Here is a 22,707-nt window from a genome sequence, read left to right as displayed (position 1 = left end):
TTTAGAAAAATCTCCTCAAACCCTAGATTGTATAAACATTCTCCTAATTTTTTCCTCATTAAATTGTTTTAAATATTTAAATTGTTTTAAATATTGTTTAAGATTGTTTTAAATATTTCCTCATGAAATTGTTTAAATATAAAACCAATATTTAAATTGTTTTAAATGTTTAAATTTAAATACATTTAAATCTTTCATCTATTTGAAACTTGGTTTTCATAACTCATGAGGTAGAGAGCTTAACCTTGTTTTGTTTTTTCAGACAGACAGCCAGTTGTGTCTATACAATTTATTAAATAAACTATCCTTTTCCCCTCTGGTTTGAAATACCACCTTTATCATATACTATAATCCAGATGTACTGGGATATATTTCTCGACTGGTTTCTATTTCTGTCCCCTGGATCTATTTATCTTGTCCTTTACCTTTAATGTATTATTTGATCACAGAGATTTATAGTTAGTTTTCTTAAGGCCACTTTTACCTAAATATTTCTTCACTGATGTTGTTTTCATCTTTAACATTATACAAATTCCTTCCAGCTGTCAGAGCCTGTGAATGTCAGTAACTCTTCCAGACAAGCCAGAGTAAGTCCAGGGAAGCCCACGTGCCTTTTCAGGAACCAAACAAGGCAGAGGCCAGATAGTGATATTAGATGAGCACCTACTATGTGCTCAGCACCACTCTCTCCGCTAAAGCTGGGGCTGGAAGACCAGAACTTCCTGCCCCCCAGTGGCTAATACTTCAATAAGAGTCTTGCTTCATCCTCTGTCCACCGCTTTGCGACGCTGACCTCGGGCCCTGTGAGGCCCATTTCTGCTTTGCCAACTGTTTGCTCGCAGATTCCCCAGTAGGAGTTGCTAAGGGGAGGTTGCAGGATGGAGGAAGAAGGGTGGGCATCTCCTTGTGTCTGTGTGCTCTCCGTTAAGCGTCATCTCAACGACGCTTCTTCACCCCAGGCCCGCCCTGAAGCTGCAGCTGAATCCAGTTTGCAGTTTTTCCAGCACGTGCAGCTTCATCATCCACCACCCACCTCCACGTCCCTGCCCCAGACACCCCACCCCCAGCTGGCAGGAGCCCCTTCCTCAGAGGTCTGGGCACAAGCCCAGGGGTCCTTGCTTCCTACTCAGAGTCTCCTCCTCAGAGGTCAGGGTCCCAGGCTCTGGGTCCCCCTTCCTCGAAATGTCTAAGGTTCAGTGATTCCAGCGTCTTCCTTTGTTTTCCCAGCCCCAGCAGTTGCCACCTCCATGACACCTAAGCATTCTCTTGTGCTACTTTTTTTTTTTTTTTTTAGGTGCACGGGCCTCTCACTGTCGTGGCCTCTCCCGTTGCGGAGCACAGGCTCCGGACGCGCAGGCTCAGCGGCCATGGCTCACGGGCCCAGCCGCTCCGCGCCATGTGGGATCTTCCCGGACCGGGGCACGAACCCGTGTCCCCTGCATCGGCAGGCGGACTCTCAACCACTGCACCACCAGGGAAGCCCTCTTGTGCTACTTAATTAGCAACTTTATATCCAGTTACCAATTCTTTATAGTAAGTTCTCTTCTCAACTGACTGATGGGCCCCTGTCTCCTGTCTGGACCCTGACTGACACAGGTCAGAAAGAATTGAAGTTTTCTGGGGGCCGAGGGCCTGCTTCTCTTGGCCAGCCTGCAGAGAGCTCCCCTGCCTCCTCCATTCCCAGAATCATTTGGCTGCCGGTTGCCAAGGAGATGGCTGACAATTTCCAGTTGCCAAGCCTCCCCCTGGAGCTCTACGGAGACATTCTGGAAACTCCCTCCTCCTTCCAGCTCCCCAGCCAGGGAACTTGGAGAATCAAGCCAGGCTGGGGAGCGGGGGACTGGGAAGGGGGGAGGAGAGAGCAGACCAGGCCTGAAGATGCAGTTAGAGGCAAGAGTTTTCCTTGAGCCCTGGCTTCCTCCACAGACCTCAGTGCCTGGCCTGGCTCCCCCTCAGCCCTGTCCAGACAGACACCCACTGGGTCCAGCCAAGGCTGAATTCTCCAACCAGGCCCTCAATCAGAGAAAGCTGTCCTAACACTGTCACTCCAGACATGATAGAAGCCTCATCGCCAGCTGGAGCAGGGAAGGGCCTGGAACATCTACAGGGGAGGAACCTCAGCCTTGCCCAAGCTTTCCTCTAGCGGAACAGCATTCAACACGCACTCAAACCTGGTGTCACGGCGCAGGCTCCAGGCTATTTCATTAGACATAACAGCAACGCTAATGGTAATAATAGCAGGGAGGTGGGTGTGGATCTCACTCCACAAACTTATGTGTGCAAGAGTATCTGTTCCTTTATTTCATTAAAATCAAATAAAGTGGATTCCATACTGGAGCCCCTGCCCCTCCCAGGGTCCCACCAGAATCTTGGAGGTTTATGAGTTAAAACGGAGAAGCTTCGAACCTCGGGTCCCTTATGGTTGCTGCTGACCTTGTTGCCCGAGCCTCCAGGGGGCTCTACGCTTCTCTGCCCCCCTGGGCCATGGGCCTGGCCTTCAGGTTCATCCTGTCCCAGGGACCCAGGAACCTCTGACCTGTCCGCAGTTCAGGGAAATCTCCTCCTCTCCACTTTAAGTGCCTCCAAATGCTCTTTCCTTTCTCCTGCCCACCACTTCCACTAAGAACACCTAACGCCACTTTTCAACGCGTTTAGGCTTTTACAAAAATAAGGAAACGCTAACTTTGGTGTCAAGCAGCTTTTGCATCTGCCCCGTAAAAATCCCTGAACCAATATGGAACTAAAGACCTGGCTAAAGCTGCTTCATCGATTTTATTTTCACGGAGGTGTTTTAAAGTAAAGATACCATGACATCTCATCCTTGAATATCTTAGTATTCATTAGAAAAACAAATAGAAACATTGTCTTACATAAACACAAAACTATTATCACACATAACAAAATTAACAACAATTTTCTAATAGCAGCCTCCTTTTATAGGGGAAAAACTGAGACTTGGAGTAAGTCACTTGTTTGCTGTCACCCAGCTAGTGGATGATGGAGCCAGGATCCGAACGCTGATCTGATTCCAAGATCTGCTCTCGTTTCACCCCCTACTTCTGTACAGTGGTTTTTATGCTTTTTGCAGACCTCTCCTACTTCACCACGCAGCCAGCTCTTACAGCAACTCAGAGAAGCGGCTGGTGGGCATTACGACCACATTGTTCATCCATCAGGAAACGGAGGCCCAGAGAAATGGGGTGTCCTGCCCACAGCGGCCCAGGAAGGGCTGTTTGTGGAAGGGCACCGAGAGTGGTCGAGCAGATGGAAAGAGGGCTCGTTACCAGGCAGAGCTGGCACAGACACCAGGCCCCGAGGGGGCTCTACCTCTCCCGCCTCCCCTTCCTTCTTCCCCTGCTCTGTTGTTCTCCCTCTCTTCACCCCTCCATCTAGGGCCCCATTCATTTCCTCTCCGGTCTCCAAGGAGCAGTGTACAAAGTGACTAAGCTGTGACCCCTGCCGGACCCTCTGTCCCTCCTGCCCCCATCCCCCCTCCTCTCAGCCGTGAACGCAGCGGGAGCCATGTGGACTGTGGAGCCTCTGGCCCATTTCCTCTCCAGCCCTCAGCTCATCTCCCGCTGGGGTCCCCAGGGGGAGCCTATGGTTGGCCTCCAACAAGGCCCACGTGGACACACATGGAAAAGCCATTTATTTCCAGGATCCTCTTCTTCCTCTGCTCCAGCCCAGCTGTCCCCATCCTTCCACATTCTGCTCTTCCCAAGGCCTGGGGGTTCAGAGTCAGGACTGCAGGTTGGCTCAGAGAAGCAGAGATGTGAGTGCAAGATAGGAAGAGGCCAGGAATGAGAATCCCCTGGCCCCGAGTTTAACAAGGGTCACAGTCTGGCGCGATGCTGCCCATAGCGCTGCGGAGGTTCCTGGAAAGTGAGGCAGTGGCCGGAAACCTGGACAGTTGCTGCAGCCACAGCTCTCCCTCGTCCAAGGATCGAGGAGCCCCACGGAGATGCTGCGTCCTCTCAGAGTGCTGAGTTCTGTCCAGCGTTGCTCATGGGCCTGGGTGAGGGCCCAGTAAAGCAGTGGAGTCAACATGCCCTGGTACACGGTGGCCAGGAAACAAATGTTTACTGGACTGATAAACAAAACCCTAACAGTACGTAACTGAGAAAGATTTTGAGTCTTCTTGTCAGAGAGAAGGAACTTAGTGGTTCCACGGACCCCTGGTCAGCTCAGAGGTGACACAGCTTCAGGTGGGTGGGGACAGAATGGAAAAGGCCCAAAGGTGGGGAGCCAAGTGGGGCGTGGGGAATGAAGCCGTCGGGGGAAAGAGAGGAGAGAATTTGAGCGCATTCGCGAAATGTGGACAGCAGTGCTGTCTCCTGAAGGGTGGAAAACACATGGCACATCCATCACATGCCTGGCGATGGTTGGGAGCTCAGATTACCATCCAGGTAGAGGAGAGGAGGGCTGGACATGCTGTTTCAAATATTGGATGACTTTCATTTGGAAGAGGGATTTGAATCGTTTTGCAAAGTTTCATGGGAGGAACTCAACCCCTAGAATAGATGTGTCAGAAAAGCAGATTCCAGTTCAACCTAAACACAAAGAGGGCGAGAACGAGCATTGACTGAACGTGCACTGTGGACCGTGGGCTTACGAGGTGCTGGATGTGTGTGGCTGCATCCTCTCTCTCCAATACCCTGAAGAGGTCGTTATTATTATGCTCGTTTTAAAGATGAGGACGATGAGGCTCAGAGCAGGCGCGTTGCTTGCCCAAGGTCGTGCTGCTAGTACACTGCCCACTTAATGTTGGTCAAGGGGAGAGGCTGAAGGGCACATGTCCCGAAGGCTGCGGTGGGGACTCCTGTGCTGCGAGGGAGGTCCCACTGACCCTCTCGGAGCCTTCCGCCTGGTTCCCTAAAACTTCAGCTCAAACTAGTCAAGAGTCTGGGTCCTCAAGCACGTCCTCATGCCTCCTCTTTTCTAAGTTTAGTTGAGAGACCCCTGCAGGCTGACCCCTCATTGCTCCTGACTCACACTATCTCCTCTCCCTCCCTCCGGAATCTCCGAAAGCAATGAATGTGGGTGCTGATGGGAGCCCTTGGAACCAGGTGGGCTGTGGATGGAGGCCCCACCGTGAGGGTGGAGCTCATAGGGCCTGAGCAGGAGTGGGAGATGAGAAGCTGGGACCAAAACCTGAGAGCCTGCAGCTCTATCTGCTCCAGGGACTCGGCACTGAGCACGCCCAGGGCAAAGCATGGTAGCAGGTTATGCTGGCTTAGCTAACGCTCCTTGGGAAAGAAAGGAGGGGAGAAAGGGAGGCGCCAACCGTATACAGCACAGTGCCTTGCTCTTCACTGATGCAAGATCACACGGTGATGAAGAGGCAACGCTGTGTTCTGAGCACTGTACTCTTTTGTCTCTCAACAGTGAAGGACCGGGACTTCCCTGGTGGCACAGTGGTTAATAATCCTGCCAATACAGGGGGCACGGGTTCGATCCCTGGTCCGGGAGGATTCCACACACTGCGGAGCAACTAAGCCCGTGCACCACAACTACTGAGCCTGCGCTCTAGAGCCTGCGAGCCACAGCTACTGAGCCCGTGTGCCCAGAGCCCGTGCTCCACAACAGGAGAAGCCACCGCAATGAGAAGCCCACACACCACAACGAAGAGTAGCCTCCGCTCGCCGCAACTAGAGAAAGCCCGTGTGCAGCAATGAAGACCCAATGCAGCCAAAAGTAAATGAATATTTAATAAATAAATACATTAATTTAAAAAAAAGTGAAGGACCCCCTCAGCTCGTCTCTCCGGGGCCCTGAGCTCTGCCATTCCAGTCATGCCTCCTCTTCCCTTCCAGACAGGCTGCAGATCCTGGCCTGGCAGAGCCAGGTGAACTGTATGTGCCAACTTCGCTGGGCCATGGGGGGTTGGGGGTGGGCTGGGGGCTCAGATATTCGGTCAAACGTTATTCTGGGTGTGTCTGGGAGGGTGTTTCTTGATGAGATGAACATTTGCATCAGTAAAATGTTCCCCCTCCCACGCACGTGGGCCTCGTCCCATCAGCTGAAGGCCTGGATAGAATAAAAAGTTGACCTTCCCCCAAATAAGAGGGAACTGCTCCTGCCTGAGCACGTGGAGCTGAGGCATCCGTCTCTTCTCGCCCTTGGACTCGAACTGAAACAGCAGCAGTTCATGGGTGTCAAGCTTGCCAGTCTCTGAACCGGAACCTACACCCTCGGCTCTCTCCCCTGGACTCCAGCTTGCCGACTGCAGACCCTGGGACTTGCCAGGCCCCATAATCACCTGAGCCAATTCCTTACAATAAGTCTCTTTCTATACACACACATCCTATTGGTTCCGTTTCTCTGGAGAATCTGGACAAGTCCTTCCCCGACTCTGCCTTCCAGGGTCCCCCATGAGACACAGTGGGTTCAACAACAGCTCCCAAGTCTTCTGTGATCCTGGGAGAAACAGAAGAGAAAAGGTAGAGAGGCTGGTTCCACAAGCAGAATAGGTTAACTGCAGGGCCAGCACAAACCCTCGTTACAAGCCAGAGTCTCCTTTAAAGTTTTCCTGATTAACCCTGCCTGAATTCTCACGTTTCCTCTGGACACAGGGCCTGCTGCCCACCCTGAGGTGGACGACAGTGCCAGATCACCATTCTTTGCTCCCCAAAGAACGTCTAACAGGGTTCTGATGCTTTCCCAGTTAGGGTGGGGGGGATCAGAATGAGGGGGGATATAGTCAATAGGGTAGGGCAAATAGGGTAGTGCCATCCCCACTTGGTAGGACCCTGACCCCCAGGGACATATGCCATTCTGCTCAAAGCTGAGTTAGGACGGCATGGGGGCTGAAGACCCTGTGGAAGGCGTGGAGGAAACTTGGCCGTGGGCTGTGAGAGTGGGACAGCTGGCTCTCCATTGTCCGAGGGCAAGTGAGAGGCCGAGAGCACACGGCGAGCTTCTCTGGGCCCAGGAGGAGCCTGCCTGGCATCAGCTCTGACAGCTCCTGTCCCAGCTGAGCCCTGAGGAACCTGACACCGGACATCAGAGCTCATCTCACTGGGGTCCAGGAATCTCACCCTCCCCCCAACCCCTCCATCAGATAATGGAAAACTCTGATCTCATCTCAGGCTGTCACTCAAAGACAGCTACGGCAGCAGGACATGCTGAGAGCAAGAGGGAGAGAGAGAGAGTGCTGGGATCCAGAGAGCTCTGGACAGCAGGAAAGCTGGTTTCCTTTCCAGCTCCAGGGCCCTGACTTTGCAGGCCACATCTAGCTAGGAGCTTGGAAGCTGGTGCACCGACTCTGTGCTGGGCACTATTCGTGTGTGTGTGTGTGTGTGTGTGTGTGAATTTTATCAAACATATGTAATAGTATATTTTAAAAAAGAATGTACAGCTTATAAACTGTAACCCCTACCCAAGACAAGAAATAGAACATTATGAGACCCCAAGAAGCCCCCCAATGCTAGTGTGAGTTTTTTGTTTAATATTCACAATAATCTTTACAAGAAAGGAGGTACTATTATCCCCATTAATCTGTGAAGAAACTAGAGCTCAGAGAGGCTCAGAAATGTCCTAAAGTTTCAGGGATCATCAGCCAAATCCAAACTGTTTGAGCCCAGAGCTCCTGGCAACACTCCACCAGCTTCTCCCCACGAAACCTGAGGAAAACATGAGAGGGGTCAAAGGGCATTTAAAGGCGTGTCTGCACCTCCTGATCTCCATGGTCTGGAGGGCTGCACACGGGGGTCCTGCACTGGGCAGGTGGTTGGACTTGATGAGGTTGGGGCCTTTTTCACCTCCATGCTCGGCGTTTTAATTTCATAATATCATTAAAATCAAAGTTCAGAGAGCACAGGGTCCTCCCCCAGGTCTGCCCCAGCCTGGTCCTGCCCTGCACTACTCTGCATTATGGATGGAGTGAATCACCTGGTAAACAATTCACCCGTAATTAGGACAGTGAGGGTAACAGGAGATCGGGGTGGAGGTGTCGGGAGGGCCCAGGTTGGCAACATGAGCCAGACCCCCCATTCTTCCAGGGCTGGGCTTCCAGGGAGCCCAAGAGCCAGGCAGGAACCTCAAAGGGGCAGCCACCCAGGGAGACGGGGCCATGGTGGGTCGGAGGGCCCTGAGCTGACCACTTAGCCTCCTGCAGCGGGCACCCCTCTGCCTGCTGCATCCAGGGGCCTCAGGTGAGTGATGCTCAGGCCACTTCTTGCCGGTGGGTAGGCAGGGCCAGGGCACAGAGAGCACTCTGCTTTACCTTAAGAAGCCATAAGAGCTTATGCTGAGGGCCGCTGTCAGGGAGTAAGCATGGCGTGACGTGGTCAGATCTGGGTTTCGGAAAGTTCCCTCCAAAGCTGACAGTTTTCAGGGAGCTGGGAACAGTGGGAAGACCTTTGCAATAGTCTAGGTGGGAGATGCTGGTAGCGTGGGCCAAAGCAGTGTCCATGAGGTTGGAAAGAACCAGTTTCTGGGTTAAATGTCTTTCTTTTTTCTTTCTTCTTTTTTTTTTTTTAGCTGTGCCCGGGGGCATGTGGGATCTTAGATCCCCGACCAGGGATCGAACCCGCGTTCCCTGCAGTGGTAGCTCAGAGTCTTAAGCGCTGAACTGCCAGGGAAGTCGCTACATGTCTTTCTTCTTGATCAGTTGAACATCGGAATCTTGCCTTTGATCCCTTCCCTCCAACTCCATGCTGGCCTCCTCTGCTTCTCTCTCTGGGGAAGCTGCGGGGACAGCGGCGGGGAGAATCTGAAGTTGGGAGTTAGACCAGGGCTCCAATCCCAGCTCCTCCACCTACTGTGTGGCTTTAGACGAAGTGATTTCATGTTTCAGAGTCTGGAGGGATGTCATTGTCATTACAGTTAAGATCAGTAGGATGCAGGGGAAGAGTCCAGGGCAGGGCACGGCACAGGGGGGCGCTCAGTCCACGGACGCTAGTGCAAATGAGCCCTGTGGCTTGGTTGTCCTCCGACGCACTTATTTTCTTAAGTTTGCTGAGGTTCTTTACAGTATGCTGACCACAAGGGACAGAAGAACAGGGTGCTCAGGCAGGTCCTGGGGTTCCCTGCTGGGCCCCGAGCAGGAAAGAACGCCTGCTGGCCTGCCTTACCCATGATGACTGCTTACTGCCTGACTCCCTGGGAGACTGGAAGCTCCATGAGGGCGGGGATGAGTGGCTCATTTGTCACTGTAGCCTGTGCCTGGCCTGGAGCACGTGCTCCGTAGTTAACAGTTGACGAGTGGATGCTCGATGTGAGCTGACGGCAGGCTGGGGTCGTCTTCCTTTTGCTGCAGTGGGTCTGGAATCCCTCTGGGATCCTTACTCAGCGATCTCTGGGGCCTGAACTGCCGGCGGCCACGTACATCTCCTGAGTCTCGGGAGTCATTGTCTGGCTGATCATCAGATCGACTCCTGGATGCTTGTTAAAATACAGATTCCTGGGCCCTGACCCCTCCCCTCCAACCCAGGGGATTCTGACTCAGTAGTCTGGGATGAAGCCCAGGAATCTACATTTTTATCAAGCTTTCCAAAAGGTCTGATGGGAACCTCTGCTCCAGTGTCCCACCCCACCCACTTCTACAGCACAGCCTGATAGGAAGCTCCGTGGGCTCCCTCAGAAACCGTCTCTTGTCCACCAACTCCAAAAGGGCTTACGCTGCCTTGTCAAACCCTGCGCAGCCAGCCCGCCCTGCAGACCGGTAACAGAGATTCTGGGCAATGACGGGGAGCAGGGGACCCCAGAACTGCCCAGACAGCCTGCATTGCCTCTGTCTCCAGGGCAGCCCCAGGCGACCCCAGGACTACCAGAGGAGGCCCCCTCCACCCAAGGAGGGCAGGGAGGCTCCGTGGAGCTGGCCTGTGGCTCCCGGCCTGCCCCCCTAGCGGTCTTCTGGAGCTTCGCCCCCCTGGGCCCACTGATTCCGCAGCTCGTGGCCGTCACCAGCAGAGCGGAGTCTAAGGTGGAGGCCAGGGCATTGGCTCTGGGGGCCATGAGTGAGTCTACAGAACAGAAGCCTGGTGCTGGGGGAGCTGGGAAGGGGGCCCACGGCCACCTCCTGTGCCAGGCCCTACACGAGGCCGGAGGCCAGCTCCACACCACCTACCCCTCCCTTGCTCTGGCCGTGCCTGCTGAGGGGCTTGGCCAGGGACCCAGGCTGGCTTGAGCTGCATTGCATGCTGCTTTGCATCTATTTGCATGTGTTTCCCATTGTGTTCTGCTGGGCTTGGGTTCTACTGGGCCCTCCTCCAGGCAGTGGGGAAACCTGGGATCATGAAGAAGGGATGCTCAGGGCCCGGTGGGTAGGCCAAACCCTGCCAGCAAGCTCTGAGCTGCTGGACGCAGCTGGGCATGACCCGGGTCTGTGATAACAAACACAGGGCCTCTCCTTCCTTTGGCCAGTGCCCGTATCAAAGCCTCAGGTGCAGCTGAGCGACCTGTCCCCAGTGGAGGGGACCTCCGTGGTGGCCACATGTGCAGTGTGGGAGGTCACAGAGCCCGTGACCTTTGCCTGGTAGCATCAGGCACCCGAGGCCCTGGAGAGGCCCTGGTAGGGGTCACGAAGCATCTGATCCAGCTGGACCTCGTCAATCGGACACACCTGGGCTGGTACATGTGCCCTGCCCACAACACCGTCAACTGGCTGAGCAGTGATGGAGACTTCCTGGATATCATCTGTGAGTCAGAATGGTCTTGGGGGAGGGGTCAGGGCTTGCACCCACCTACCCACCTGGGCTTGGCTTCTTGACACACCTCAGGGCCCCTAGGAGTACCCTAGCCCTCCAAGAGGCTCCAGTAGGCAGGAGCTCAAGGCATTGTACACATTGGTGCCAAATATGGCTCTAGTACAAAGGGTTTTCACCTTTTCAAGGTCATGGGCCCCTCTTAGCAGGAAAATGTGCATACGTTCATAGTCACAATTTTACCCATAATTTCAGGGGTGGCTCAGAAAGTCTACCTTTGACCGGCTGAACCCTGAAGAAACAGGGAGGGGGCCACAGTGGGAAGAGAGGGTGACAATTTGGTGCTAAGTCTGAGGCTGAGAAGCTGAAGTTAGAAATCAGAAGCTTCTGTTGAAAGCAAGCACGCATAGCAAACAAAGGATTACTTTTCAGAAGACATAAAGATTTCCAAAGCAACCAGTGAGGAAGGAGCAGCAATCCATACAAAAGTGGACAAAAGACTAGAATAGTTAATTCAGTGAAGAGGAGGACACATGAAGCTAATTAACTTCTAAAACTATTTTCAAAACTTTTTTTAATTTAAAAATGAAATCAGTGGTTCATGTGAAAGATGAAGATTAACATAGTCTAGAGCTGCACTGTCCAGTAGGGTAGCCACTTGCATGACTTTGATCATCTGGGGTGTGGCTGAACCTAACTGAGATGTGCTCTGAGTATAAAATGCACACTAGATTTTGAAGACTTAATCTAATATATATATATATGGGCTCATCAATACTTTTTATATTGATTGTACCTTGAAACCATAATATTCTGCATGTGTTTGGTTAAACCAAAAATATTATTAAAATTGTTGAAACCTATTGGTGTTGTTTTGCTTGGTTGGGTTTGGTTATTTTTCCTTTTTGAGATTTGGAAATTTTCACACATCTGTGGCACACGTCTACCTATTGGACAGTGCTGGTCTAGAGGATTTAAGGAGCTAGGGCTCTGCCTAACGATGTCCACTAAGGATGTGGTCTGTGCAAACTGTGAACTGAGGACTGTGGAGGAGACAGGTGAGCAGTTCTTGGGAAAGAGGTAGGAGCAGAAGGAAGCAGGCAATGTCGCCTGGAGGCACGCAGCCACCCAGCTCCCCAGCAGCAGGGTCCTCACCTGCACGAGCCGGCACCCAGCCCCGGCTCTGCCTGCCCCCTGCGGATCACGCCGTGTGAGTGTACGCAGGAAACAGCAGGGCTCTGCCATTCTAGGCAGAGGAGTGGGCAGGGGCCAGACCAGTGGGACCCTGGGATCCGGGGAGGGACCCCAGACCACAAGCTCCAGGACTTGCCGTGTAATGAGGAGGTGACAGCACTTGCTCAGTCCCCACCTCCCAGCTTTTCTCTCCTCTCCAGCCCTGGTCTCCACCCACATTGTGCCCTGTCCTCAGTCTGGGCTTAGAGCCCTGCGACACCCTCTTTACTGTCTCCCAGCCTCCAGGGAGGCGCTCATCGACCTGACCCTCTACTTCTACCACTCTATTATTGCACGTTGGTCTTGAAATATGCCTTTGGCTTTCTCTCTGCCTTGGAAACTCCTACCCGTCTACCAAGACCAAGTTTACATGTCATCCTGTCTTCAAAGTCCTCCTCCCTGAAGCCCCAGAGAGTTTGTCTTTCTACCTATACTCTAGCACTCATCAGACTGTATTGCAATTGTTTGCTTAGCATCTGTTCCCACTATTTCCCTGGCACATGGTCGGCCCTCAATAAATGGCGAATGAATGAATGATCGAGCAACTGTGTACATGGAGGAATGAGTGAGTGAAACAGTAAATGAAGGAGGGAAGGATGGGTAGGCCTGCCGGCCATTCCTCCTCCTGTAGGGCCATGCCGAGCTGTGTTCCCCACCTAGGGCAGCCCCTCTGGAGCCCCACCTGCTGGACCATGGCCACAATCAGAGGCCAGTTCATCATGCTGAGCTGTGAGTGGCCTGGAGCTCCCTGCTGTGCCGAGCTGGTCTGATGGACGGCAGCCGACCTCGGCACCAGCAGCCGCTCCTCGCTGGCCGTCCACCTCCTCCAGGCCCAGGACGACCTGGCTGGCAGAGAATTCACGTGCCTGGGCACTCACCCACTCAGGGTCCCCGACGCCCTCGGCCGGCTCCAGCTAGGTGAGTGGGGGCTGGAGACTCGGTTCTGGGGCGGGGTGGGAGTAGCAGCCCTTTGGAATCAGGATGAGGGGCTCTGGGGGACAGCTGTGCTGGAATGCAAAGTAAGTGAAGACACTGTGTCACCTCACCTCCCAAGCACTCAAAGTTTTTGATCCATACAGTCAGGGGGCTTGGTCTAGGTCTGTATTGTCCAATAAAAATATAATGTGAGCCATATATATATATATATATATATATATATATATATATATATATATACATAAAATTTAAAAATTTCTAGTAGCCACACTTAAAAAAGTAAAAAGAAACAGTGAAACATTTTATTTAGCTTGATATATCCAATATGTTATCATTTCCACATGTAATGATAAAATTATTAATGAGATATTTTACATTCTTTTATTTTCATGCTGTCTTCAAAATCTGGTGTGTGTATTTATGGTGACAGCACATCTCAACGTGGACTGGCCACATTTCAAGTGCTAAATAGGCACATGTGTGTTTGGAGCGGGGGAGCCATTACTGGACAGCACCATCTAGACCATGAGGGATTCTGTCACCCTCATTTGCATCAATTTGCATGAGAGGTGCCAGACTATATCCTTGACTTGCATTAATGTTTCAGGTGCCAGAGGTCTCTCTCTGCCTCTCCCACTCCCTCTATTCGTTCTTGGTCTGATTTCTTTCTCTGTCTTCGTCTGGCCCTGGCAGTCCTATTTATTGCCAACTCAAGAAAAAAAGAATTAAATATTGAAGTAAAAATTTCAGAAAAGCAAGCAGCAGAGCTGTCACATAGAACAATTCTCACAAAATGATTCATGTCTTGGTCTCCAAACGTTGGGTGACTAGCATGTTTTCAGGGAGGTCCACCGCTCAAAATATTTCCTTCCCTTCTTACTCAGTCTCGGGACTGGAAATTCCATCATAGGAGATTCACGGACACATGAAACCCTGGGTTTCTAGGAGTCAGTCCATAAAAACTGAGCACCTGCTATGGGTCCGGTCCTGTGCCCTGGTGGAGAGGTTGTGGGCCTTTAGGGGGAAGGAGGCCCTTTGCCATGTGCTAGGAGGAGGTGCTTAACGCAGAGGTGAATAGGGCAGGGGCCCCACCTGTAGGAGCTGCTCTGTGGTCGGGTGGGGGAGGAGCATCGAGGAACACAGCTGCTATCAGTAAAGCCTGGAGCAGATGGTGACAGGAATTCGGCATATAATGAGAGCCTGGAAGAGGAGGCAGACCGGGCCATGACAGGCTTCACTGTCAACCCCACAGGCCCCGTCTCCTCTGTCCCCCACCATCCCCTCCATGGCCGGCCAGCACCTCACCTCCAAGCCTCTCCACTAGCCCAGACACAGGGGGCACCTTCTAGCCTTACCCTCTCTGTCCCTGTGGAAGCCCCACAGCTGGCAGTGGCTGAGCCCTGGGTGTCAGTGCTGGAGGGGGGGAGACGCCTGGCTGGGATGTGCCCTCCTCGGGGGCACGCCACCTGCCCAGCTCCTCTGGCTGGGATCCCAGCAACGGCAGGTGGAGCCAGGCACTTCGGGGTTCATGCTGCACCCTGAGGGTGCCCAGCTGCGCCTGAGTGTCCGGGGTGCGCACCCAGCACGCCACAGTGGCACCTGCCAGTGCAAGGCCCGAAATGCCTTGGGCAACAGCAGTCGGAGCATCCTGCTGTAGGTGCTGAGTGAGTGAGGGGTGGCGTGTGTGTGGAGAGGGGGATGGGGAACCTCCAGCCATTGCCCTTAAGGTGTAAAAAGGCACAGGGATTCCCTGCTCCAAAACTTGGAGGCGTTATCTTTCTCAGGCACAGGGCCTCAAAAAGCACAAGCCCCACGTGAACGTGAATCGGATGCACTCGAGTTCAGGCAAACAGGACGCCACGCAGTCAGAGTAATCTCCTGTCCCTCTATTTATAGAGGAGGAAATTGAGGGCAGTGTGTAAGTCTAGGGTAACACAGACTAAAACTACACAGACTAAAACTACACATGGTTGTTGGTAGGTGCGCACACGCCTGCGTGTGTCCCCACCCTCGCCCCGGGATATCCAGCTACCCCCAACGTCACCTCACCGTCAGCTGCCTGACCTACGGGAGACGCCAGAGCGAGGTGCAGCTGCCATGGGCCGTCCGAGGCCCAGGGGCACGCAGAGCATCTCTTTCCTGGGGCTTGGGAGACCGCAGCTGGTGACATCGAGCCGGAGAGCAGTGGCCGGCGGCCGGGGGGCTTGGACCCGGAGGTCCTCTATGCCTTCCACGTCCTGGCTCTGAATCACCGCAGAGCTGGATACCCCTCTGAGGTGAAGACACCAGGTGCCGTAAGGCTAGCGCCGTGGAGCAACCCAGGTTTGCTCCACCAAACCGAAATCGGGGGCATCTTCCTATCCCCACGGCATCCCCGACTCTGTCCCTTCGCTTCCTTCCTCCTGAGTCCCTCCACCCCCAGCCTCTGTCCTCTTCTGCACCCTCCCCTCAGGTGACCCCCACTGCTGTCTCTCCCCTCCGTCCCCTCCCGGGGAGGTTCTGGAGGCCCAGGCCTAGGGGTGGGAGCCACAGTCGGCTTGAATCAGAAGAAATAGGAAAAGGGGAGGTGCAGGTGCTGGTGATTAAATAAGGATGGGGGCCCGACTCTGCGCCTCAGTCTCACCTCCTGGGACAGAGGTGGGCTCTTGGCTTCCTGCTGCTCTTTCTCCACGCTGGGAATTCCTTGCGTTAAGGCATCCTTTCCTTCAGCCCCAGGCTGCCGAGATAACTGGCCTGCTGCCTCCCGTGCCAGATGTAGGGGACTTGGCTGGGGACTCAAAACCTCAAGAATACAGGCACGCAGAGCATCTCTTTCCTGGGGAGAGACCTGGTCTCCAGATTCTCTGTGTCAAGGCTTGCTCTTGATCACCCACCTCAGGTGGAGGGGGAACCGGATGAGCAGGGCACAGCCTGCTTGGTACCCTATAAGCCACTGTTGCCAAGTTCAGCAGCGGCTCTAAACCTATCCCGTGCAACCCCGCCTAGCGGACCACCCCCTTCAGTGCCTATCCTGCAGTGCTGGATGCGGCAGGAACAGGAATGGTAGTGGCAACGGTGACCTCTCTGCTGGTGTTCCAGTATGCTGCCCGGCACCTGGACACCTTCCCCTGTGAGTGGGAAGCTCAAGGGCAGGGTTGCTTGTTCCTGTAAGGTGGCCCCATAAGATATAGACTCCCCTGGGCAAGGAATCTAGGCTCTTCCTTAGTTGTGACCTCTCCCCAGTGCTAGATGTCCATCAGAACTCCAACCCCCAACCTCGGGCATCTAGGGCCACCCCCTTCTGGGTTCCTGAGTGTCAGGGAAGGGAGGGTTATTCTCCCAACAACTGTGCTGGTTGCTCAAGAAACGCACCTCTTCCTTTTCTTCCTACCGGCCTTGGGCGGTTGCCTGTTCCCAGGGGAGTATGGAAGCCCAGTCATTCTGGAGGTCAGGAAGGCTGGGAGAGTGTAATTGCCACTAACTTTACTCTCACACTTCACCCTCAGGGAGCAAAGTCACCAATATCAGGGTTCAAGGGGTGGCCCCGAGGCAATGACAGGTAAGCTCGATTTTATCCCCAAAGCCAGGAAACAGTCCTGAGTTTCATGCGTGATGCTCAGTCTCTCTTGTCCTCTGGGAACAATCTGGGGCACCCCCAGGGCATATCTCTCTCCTTTGCTTGTGTCTGTTCTTTGTAGGCACTGAATCACCACCCACCACCCCAGGTTCGCATCCTGCACAAGAATCCCCGGGGGCTCCAGTAAACGTCACCATCACAGTGACTGCCAAACCATGAGGCCTCAAGGGGAAGGTGCCAACACGCTTAGGGGAGAAGGTGGGGACGGGAACATCCCCTCGGTCATACTGAGTGTTAAAGCCAAGGTAGCTAAGACCCCAGCTACCACTTCCCACTGAATATCCGGCTTTTACAACCAGCACGAGGCTCAACTGCAGGGCCTCTAAATGACTTGATTATGAGACAAGTCCTGGCCCAGCTTGTGGAAGACAGAGGTGGAAAGACGAGGAAGACACACGACTGGGGAGAAGATGAACCGGCTGTCCGAGGGCAAGTGAGAACCACGGTGCCGGGACCAGTGTCTGGTGCCGTAGGAGCAAGCTGCCTGCTTCCACACCAAGTCCGTGAACTGAGAAATCCCTCGATAAATCACACGTGATGCTCTCACCAGTGGAGGATTATTCCGATTGCAGCTCCCACAGGGAAAGGCTGACCTGGCTTCAGCTGGGCTCCAGGTTTCCCTACTGGGAGGAAACTAGGGGATGGGAAGCAAGATCTGCAGGCATGTGTGCCCTTCATTCAACTCTAGCAAGAGATGTGCTCGTCTAGTTCTTTCCACATCCCAAGTTCCTTCCCCAAGAACACGAGCTTCTACTGTAGGACCAGCTGAATCAGGGCTGGTAGCAGAGCCAGGTGCCCAGGGCCTTTGTCTCCCTTTCACCTTTCATGTAGGAATAGCACCAAGCCTGTCGTGGGCAAAGGGCCTCACAGTTGCTAGACCCCGGAGTCCGTGCCAACGAGACGGGACAGGGTTCTTGCCACCAGGCTCGGGGAGCTGGCTGAGAGGGGACCCGGCCAAGCCAAAGTCACACTTTGTCAGCCGCCAGCATGACTCACCGACTCCAAGCGTGTGTGTCTGACATCTGGGTGAAACACAAATGCATGCTTGTTCCACTGCCTGGAAGAGTCAGCAGAGCTGCCTCCGCAGGGGACTCAGATGAGAAGAAACAGCGAGAGAGCCAAGGGATCATCCTGCCAGGAATCAGGAAAGTGGCGCCCGAGAGGAGACGGAAAACTGACAGAAACTAAGTTCTCCTTAGGTTCTCACAGATTCAGGCTTCATAAGACGAGGGGTTTCGAGTTCCCTCACAGCTCTCAGGACGGGGGCTGAGGTTCAAGGAAGGCTCTTTTAAACCTGGGGAATACAACAGAACAAGGCGGCCCCACCCCGTGCAAAAGCCCCTCTTGGCTGTCTGGTCTGAGCAGCCCAGACACTGAGTCTCTCAGGGCAGTAACGCAAAGCTGCTTCTTGAGACTAAACTTCTACCCTGGGGTTCATAGGGACATAGGTAAACGGTAAAAATAGGTGAGGTCTCAGAAGGGACCCCTCTTCCTCACTCTCCTGCTGCTTCTCTCCTAATTCTTGCTTCCTTCCAAAGAAATACTGAGTTCCCCAACGGGAGTCTGCCTGCTTCGGCAGAGCTCCTTGGTGCACGTATTTTCCCAGCCTCCCATAAAATACCTGTCCTGGATCTTTTTCCTTCGGGGCCTGGATCTCTGCAGTCAGAACAGAATGGATTAACTCACTGGGCTCTGGGATGTGCATAGGGGATTTTCAGGGGGAGGACAGGGGTCCAAAAAATGTCAGAGTGAGATGTACACCCACCCCAATCACAGGCTATAAGCAGCTTTACACAAACAGGGAGCAATCAGAGGATCCCCATCTTCACGTGCTACTCTACATGAAAGCAGCATTCTCTTTTAATATAAAATCAAATCAACAAAATAAAACCTGTCAAAGCTACATCATTTAAAATATGTACAATTTCAAACATTACCACTTTAAGGAAAATAAAACATACTTTTCAATATGATACAAAAACATGCATCTTAAAAGTCATTGCTTTAAAAGAGAGCAACACAGATGAAATTCAGTTATAAAGTTAATTTCCTGGCAGTACTGTAGCCGGAATGAGATTTGCATCACAATCAGCTTAGTAAGGATGTATCGGCCCTTGAGGACTCGTTCAACAAAAACAAAACCCAGAAAGAGAGGCTTTTTCTAAAGACCACTTCAAAAGGTTTAAAACATTGCCATTTCACTTACATCTTGTAGAGCACCCATCACCAGACGATCAGTGCATAACCAAAAGAAGGAAAAAAAGGAGCTAGTGAAATTATATAGTAGGAGTGGGGGGAGTTTTATGCTAAAACAAAGACTCACAGCGAATTCTAAGAGAAGAAACACAGAGAGGCCTGACGGATTACAGGATCACTATTACGCTGAGAGAAGGTCAAATTCCCGTGCACGGATGGTAGTGAGGGGGCGTCAGGGAGAGAAATGAGGGCTCCGGGGAAGACCAGGCAATAAGCTCAGAGCTCTGCCCATGGAGGACAGAGGCAGCTTCTCTCGTTGTGGAGTTAGAGCATCTGAGGAATCCCATGGCGGGGTGGGCCAGGGCTTACAGAACTGGACCAGTTCCATCAGGAGAGTGAACCACAATGCTTTCGGAAAGCAGTATGGAAAAACGGAAGGAGCTCAGATTACAGCTCCAGATAAGTTCAAATGCTGGCTCTGTGGCTCACCTGTGTGACCTGGGGACTTTACCATCTACTTTGTAGATGTGTCTTAACAGTAAGATTTGAGATAGCAGTAACAAGCACCAGCACAGTGCCTGGTACACAGCAGTTACTTCACAAATGTTAGAGCCATCGCCCACGCTGTACTTTCCTCTGACTTCCTGGCAAGTGACATTAGGTAGGACTGTTTTGGGTGACTGTGCAGGGCTAAAAGTTCAGAACAACTCACGGTTAGAGAGCACTCATAACTCCTAAACATGAAGGCAATTATATATATATATTTATATTTTATATATCTCAATATATAAAGGCATTTTTTATAAATAAAATACAATAAAAGGGATAACACTTAAAACAGCGTTACTAATAATATAAATAAAGCAGTCCACAATGAGATTGCCCTAAAGGTAAAGTTGTTTTCTCTTCCTAGTGGACAAATCCCATATTCAAAGTCAACCTTTAAAAGCAGTTTATGACCTAAGGCTCATGCTAATACACCTCTGTTTCCTGAATCAAAATGACTGCCTACAAACATTTACTCCCCGGTTTTCTAAAACTCCCTTTGTGACTGTATTGCCTGTAACTTGACTGGAAACACAGGGTATGTCTTTATATTCTGTGTGCTAGGACTTTGTCCTTTGCTAGCCACAGAAGTAAGGGACACAGCTATTCCCCTCCAAAGCTAACTGCATCTAAGCAACGTGAAGAATAAATCCAGTCAGTATACTACAGGCATGGACGTCTGGAATGGAGAACCTGACTGCAGCATCCCTGATACCCGACTATGAAATCATATCTACTACATTCTACTCAAAGTAATCCTTGCATAGTGACCCAGCTCACAAAGCACATTCCACTAACGGTTCTATTTATAAAGTATATAGACATATGTAAGGGGATATTGATGCATTTATATAGAAAGTCGATTAGTACAGTATGCTAGTCTATTTCACTGCAATTGTTGGGAAACTGTAGAAGTTTTCCACTTATGCTGGAATTGCTTGACTCTTAGGTAGGATCTGTTTCTTCCCCAAAGGGATGCACAATCCAGAAGAGAGCAGTGATCCATAAAGCTTGACTCAAGCTATTAAATACACTTAGAGTGTTGTTTTGTTTTGTTTTAGATGTGGAGAAGAAAAGCCTTCCAACGACAGCTGCAAACGTCCTCGTCACTCAGAGGCGGCAACAATTGTGATTTACGAGCTCTGCTAATCGAAGCTTTAGGTGCCTGTTACAATGACGACATTCAGAAAAAAATGTCTGGAAACTTCAAACCTCCAGATTCTTTTCTGACACTCCCATCTTCCAGGTATTGCCCAAGCTGGAAATTAGAAAACATCGATTTTCAGGGGCTGTGGTACCGTGACACATCCTATACTAATGGGAGAGCTTCCGCCGAGATAGTCCCCCTGGAACCTTCCCTTTTTTCTTAAAATGCACATCTTTCTCTTCCAGTCACTACTTGAAAGTCTTATTTTGCTCCTACTCTTAGAAACAGTCAAAAAGAGCCCCATGGTGACCATGTTATAAACAAATGCAATTTAAAATTTTAGTAGGCATTCTTTTTCTCTCTGGCCCTGGCTCCCTTTCTGCTTCTGCAATAACCCAACCAGACTTAACCACCACCATGTCCGTGACACTCTTTGTGATTAGTGCCTAGAAAGCTGGACATAACTTGTGCCCATGTGCAAAGACGGTCTATAGGTCAACTATCACTTCTGTGGAAGGCACTCATCAAATTCACAAGACATCTGCTATTACAAACATCAGGCTACAACTGTGGTTGACTACAAATGTTCTCAGAAAGTCTGATAACATGATAGTGAAAGACAGCTTTCCTTCTGAAAAGTTCCAATGGCCTGTGCAATTCTCTCTTAGATGAGTCAGCCAATAGGTGGGATCATTGTAGGAGGGGCTCTTACTGTCGCTGAGGCTCTTGGACAACGTGGAATGATCCCACTGCTCTCATATGATTGAAAACTATGCCAAACCAGGTTGTTTACTACTGAGGGGGAGGAAGAAATAGGGAGGGAAACTTTTAAGGCATAAATAATATAAAAGGGCACACATTTTAAGATACATTCATATGACATTACTACTACAAAAAATAAATAACGATTTTTCTCTGAATTGAATTAATGTCCTTCACACAGTCCATCCCCAGGCCTGTTTTGTGCAGTTACTGGCTTGAAGTGGAAACATGACGAGGCACCGACACACCCTCAGGTTTCCTGGGATTGCTGAAGGACACCCGAAGGGCTGTCTACAGGAATGCCAGGAGGAGACCATGGTGTCTTTTCAGCGCAGTCCTTTGAAACAGGCGGCAAAATAAGAGGATTCCAACTTAAAATTTTGTTCTCTGTTTCTGAAGGCACACAGCTGTCTCCTGAAAAACAAAGGTTTGGAAATGATAAAGGCTGATTTTTATCAAAGCAGTCTGCAAACATTACCTTGAGCAATAACGAAAGAATCATGAGCAAAATCAGAGCCCAGTTACATTTAGTTTGAATTTGAGGGAGGCAGTAGGTTTAAAAGGTTTAAAATAAAGTTGAGCTCTCATGAACAGTTGTACAATTCATCTCAGGGTTAAAGGAAACCCCTTAAAAGCCCCCAAATTACCATGTTAAAGAGAGGCTACAACTCCAGAATCAATTCAAATGAAAAAGCTCAGGATCACAAAATGCATCCTTCTAGCAAGTCTACTTTCAGGTACAAACTGAATCAAAGCCTATTTGGATTTATTTTCCAAAATGTTCTCAGGATGAACAACCTGAGATGAATGGTGTGCATAACAAAATTTCAAAGAACTCTTTATTGAGTCAACTTTTTTTTAAGTATCCAATATCCACCCCACCCAATACCTAAGAAATACGTGAGTTGATCACAGAGAGAACATTCTGAAAGCATCACCTTTCCTGATACAGTTCTTAGTTAACTGAAGACTATCTAGAAACTTAAGATTTATAATGTCTTGCTGTACCTCTGTTGAACTCTGCTGCAACTTCCACACAATCAGAGCTGGTCTCATTTCTATTGTCTTGACAGCAAATATGCTGAGCAGGTCTTCGTGCCTTGTCATCTTTGATGCCCTTCTCAGGTGACTGACCACAGTCGGGGACTGTGGAAGCCAGACACACAGGCATCTTCATGTGAATGAGGGGCTTCATTTCCAAACCATCCTGAGGATAAGGTGCTACCACTGGGACCACAGGAAGGGGGCTGCTGCTGAAACTGCTGTTGGTTTTGGTGAAACACCTATAAAGGGTAAACCAAAAGAAATAGAATTGTATCTAGAGGGATCAATAATTAAAAGTCACTCATTTTGAAATATCATTTGGTATTTTGTATTCATAGATTCTTAAGAAAGATTGATGCTTAGAAATAACTAAATGATTCACTATGATTTGAAATATCAAAAATTAGAGTTAAAGTGAAATACAACAGGAGAATGCATCAAAAAGCAAACCAATTAAGAATGGAACTGTATATGATGACCTATCCCATGTTTCCTTTGCCCTAGTCCGCTGTCAGAAGTTGTCTTCATAATTAAATAGCTCCAGAATATAGCACACAGACGGAAAAGGCCATCCACACTGG

General features: G+C 50.9%; 2 protein-coding genes across 2 annotated transcripts in view; one reads left to right on the top strand and one right to left on the bottom strand.

Annotated features, from left to right (window-relative positions):
- The first annotated feature begins 8,071 nt into the window (after positions 1 to 8,071).
- On the top strand, positions 8,072 to 16,590 carry VSIG10L2 (V-set and immunoglobulin domain containing 10 like 2). Its single transcript, XM_029207916.1, is given in 16 exon segments — positions 8,072 to 8,153; positions 9,744 to 9,958; positions 9,960 to 9,996; positions 9,999 to 10,106; positions 10,366 to 10,491; positions 10,494 to 10,640; positions 10,902 to 10,915; positions 11,731 to 11,856; positions 12,076 to 12,175; positions 12,540 to 12,797; positions 14,191 to 14,234; positions 14,236 to 14,483; positions 14,844 to 14,951; positions 14,953 to 15,109; positions 15,801 to 15,924; positions 16,493 to 16,590. Coding segments are annotated over 16 exon segments (1,992 nt in total).
- Positions 16,591 to 18,253: 1,663 nt separating this feature from the next.
- The window catches only part of CDON (cell adhesion associated, oncogene regulated), a 60,298-nt gene continuing 55,844 nt past the window's right edge, over positions 18,254 to 22,707 (bottom strand). The window contains exons 18-19 of the mRNA XM_029209356.1: positions 22,091 to 22,365; positions 18,254 to 21,496 (exon numbers count right to left, since the gene is read on the bottom strand). Of these exons, the coding sequence (XP_029065189.1) occupies positions 21,333 to 21,496; positions 22,091 to 22,365 (439 nt within the window). The 3' untranslated portion in view covers positions 18,254 to 21,332. The remainder of the gene's footprint in view (positions 21,497 to 22,090; positions 22,366 to 22,707) is intronic.

Source organism: Monodon monoceros, unplaced genomic scaffold, assembly GCF_005190385.1.
Source record: "Monodon monoceros isolate NGI ecotype Baffin Bay Population unplaced genomic scaffold, NGI_Narwhal_1 Super_Scaffold_7, whole genome shotgun sequence".
In the NCBI taxonomy this organism is placed as follows: domain Eukaryota; kingdom Metazoa; phylum Chordata; class Mammalia; order Artiodactyla; family Monodontidae; genus Monodon; species Monodon monoceros.
Note: the sequence above shows the minus strand (reverse complement) of the source record. Positions and strands in the feature narration are given on the sequence as shown.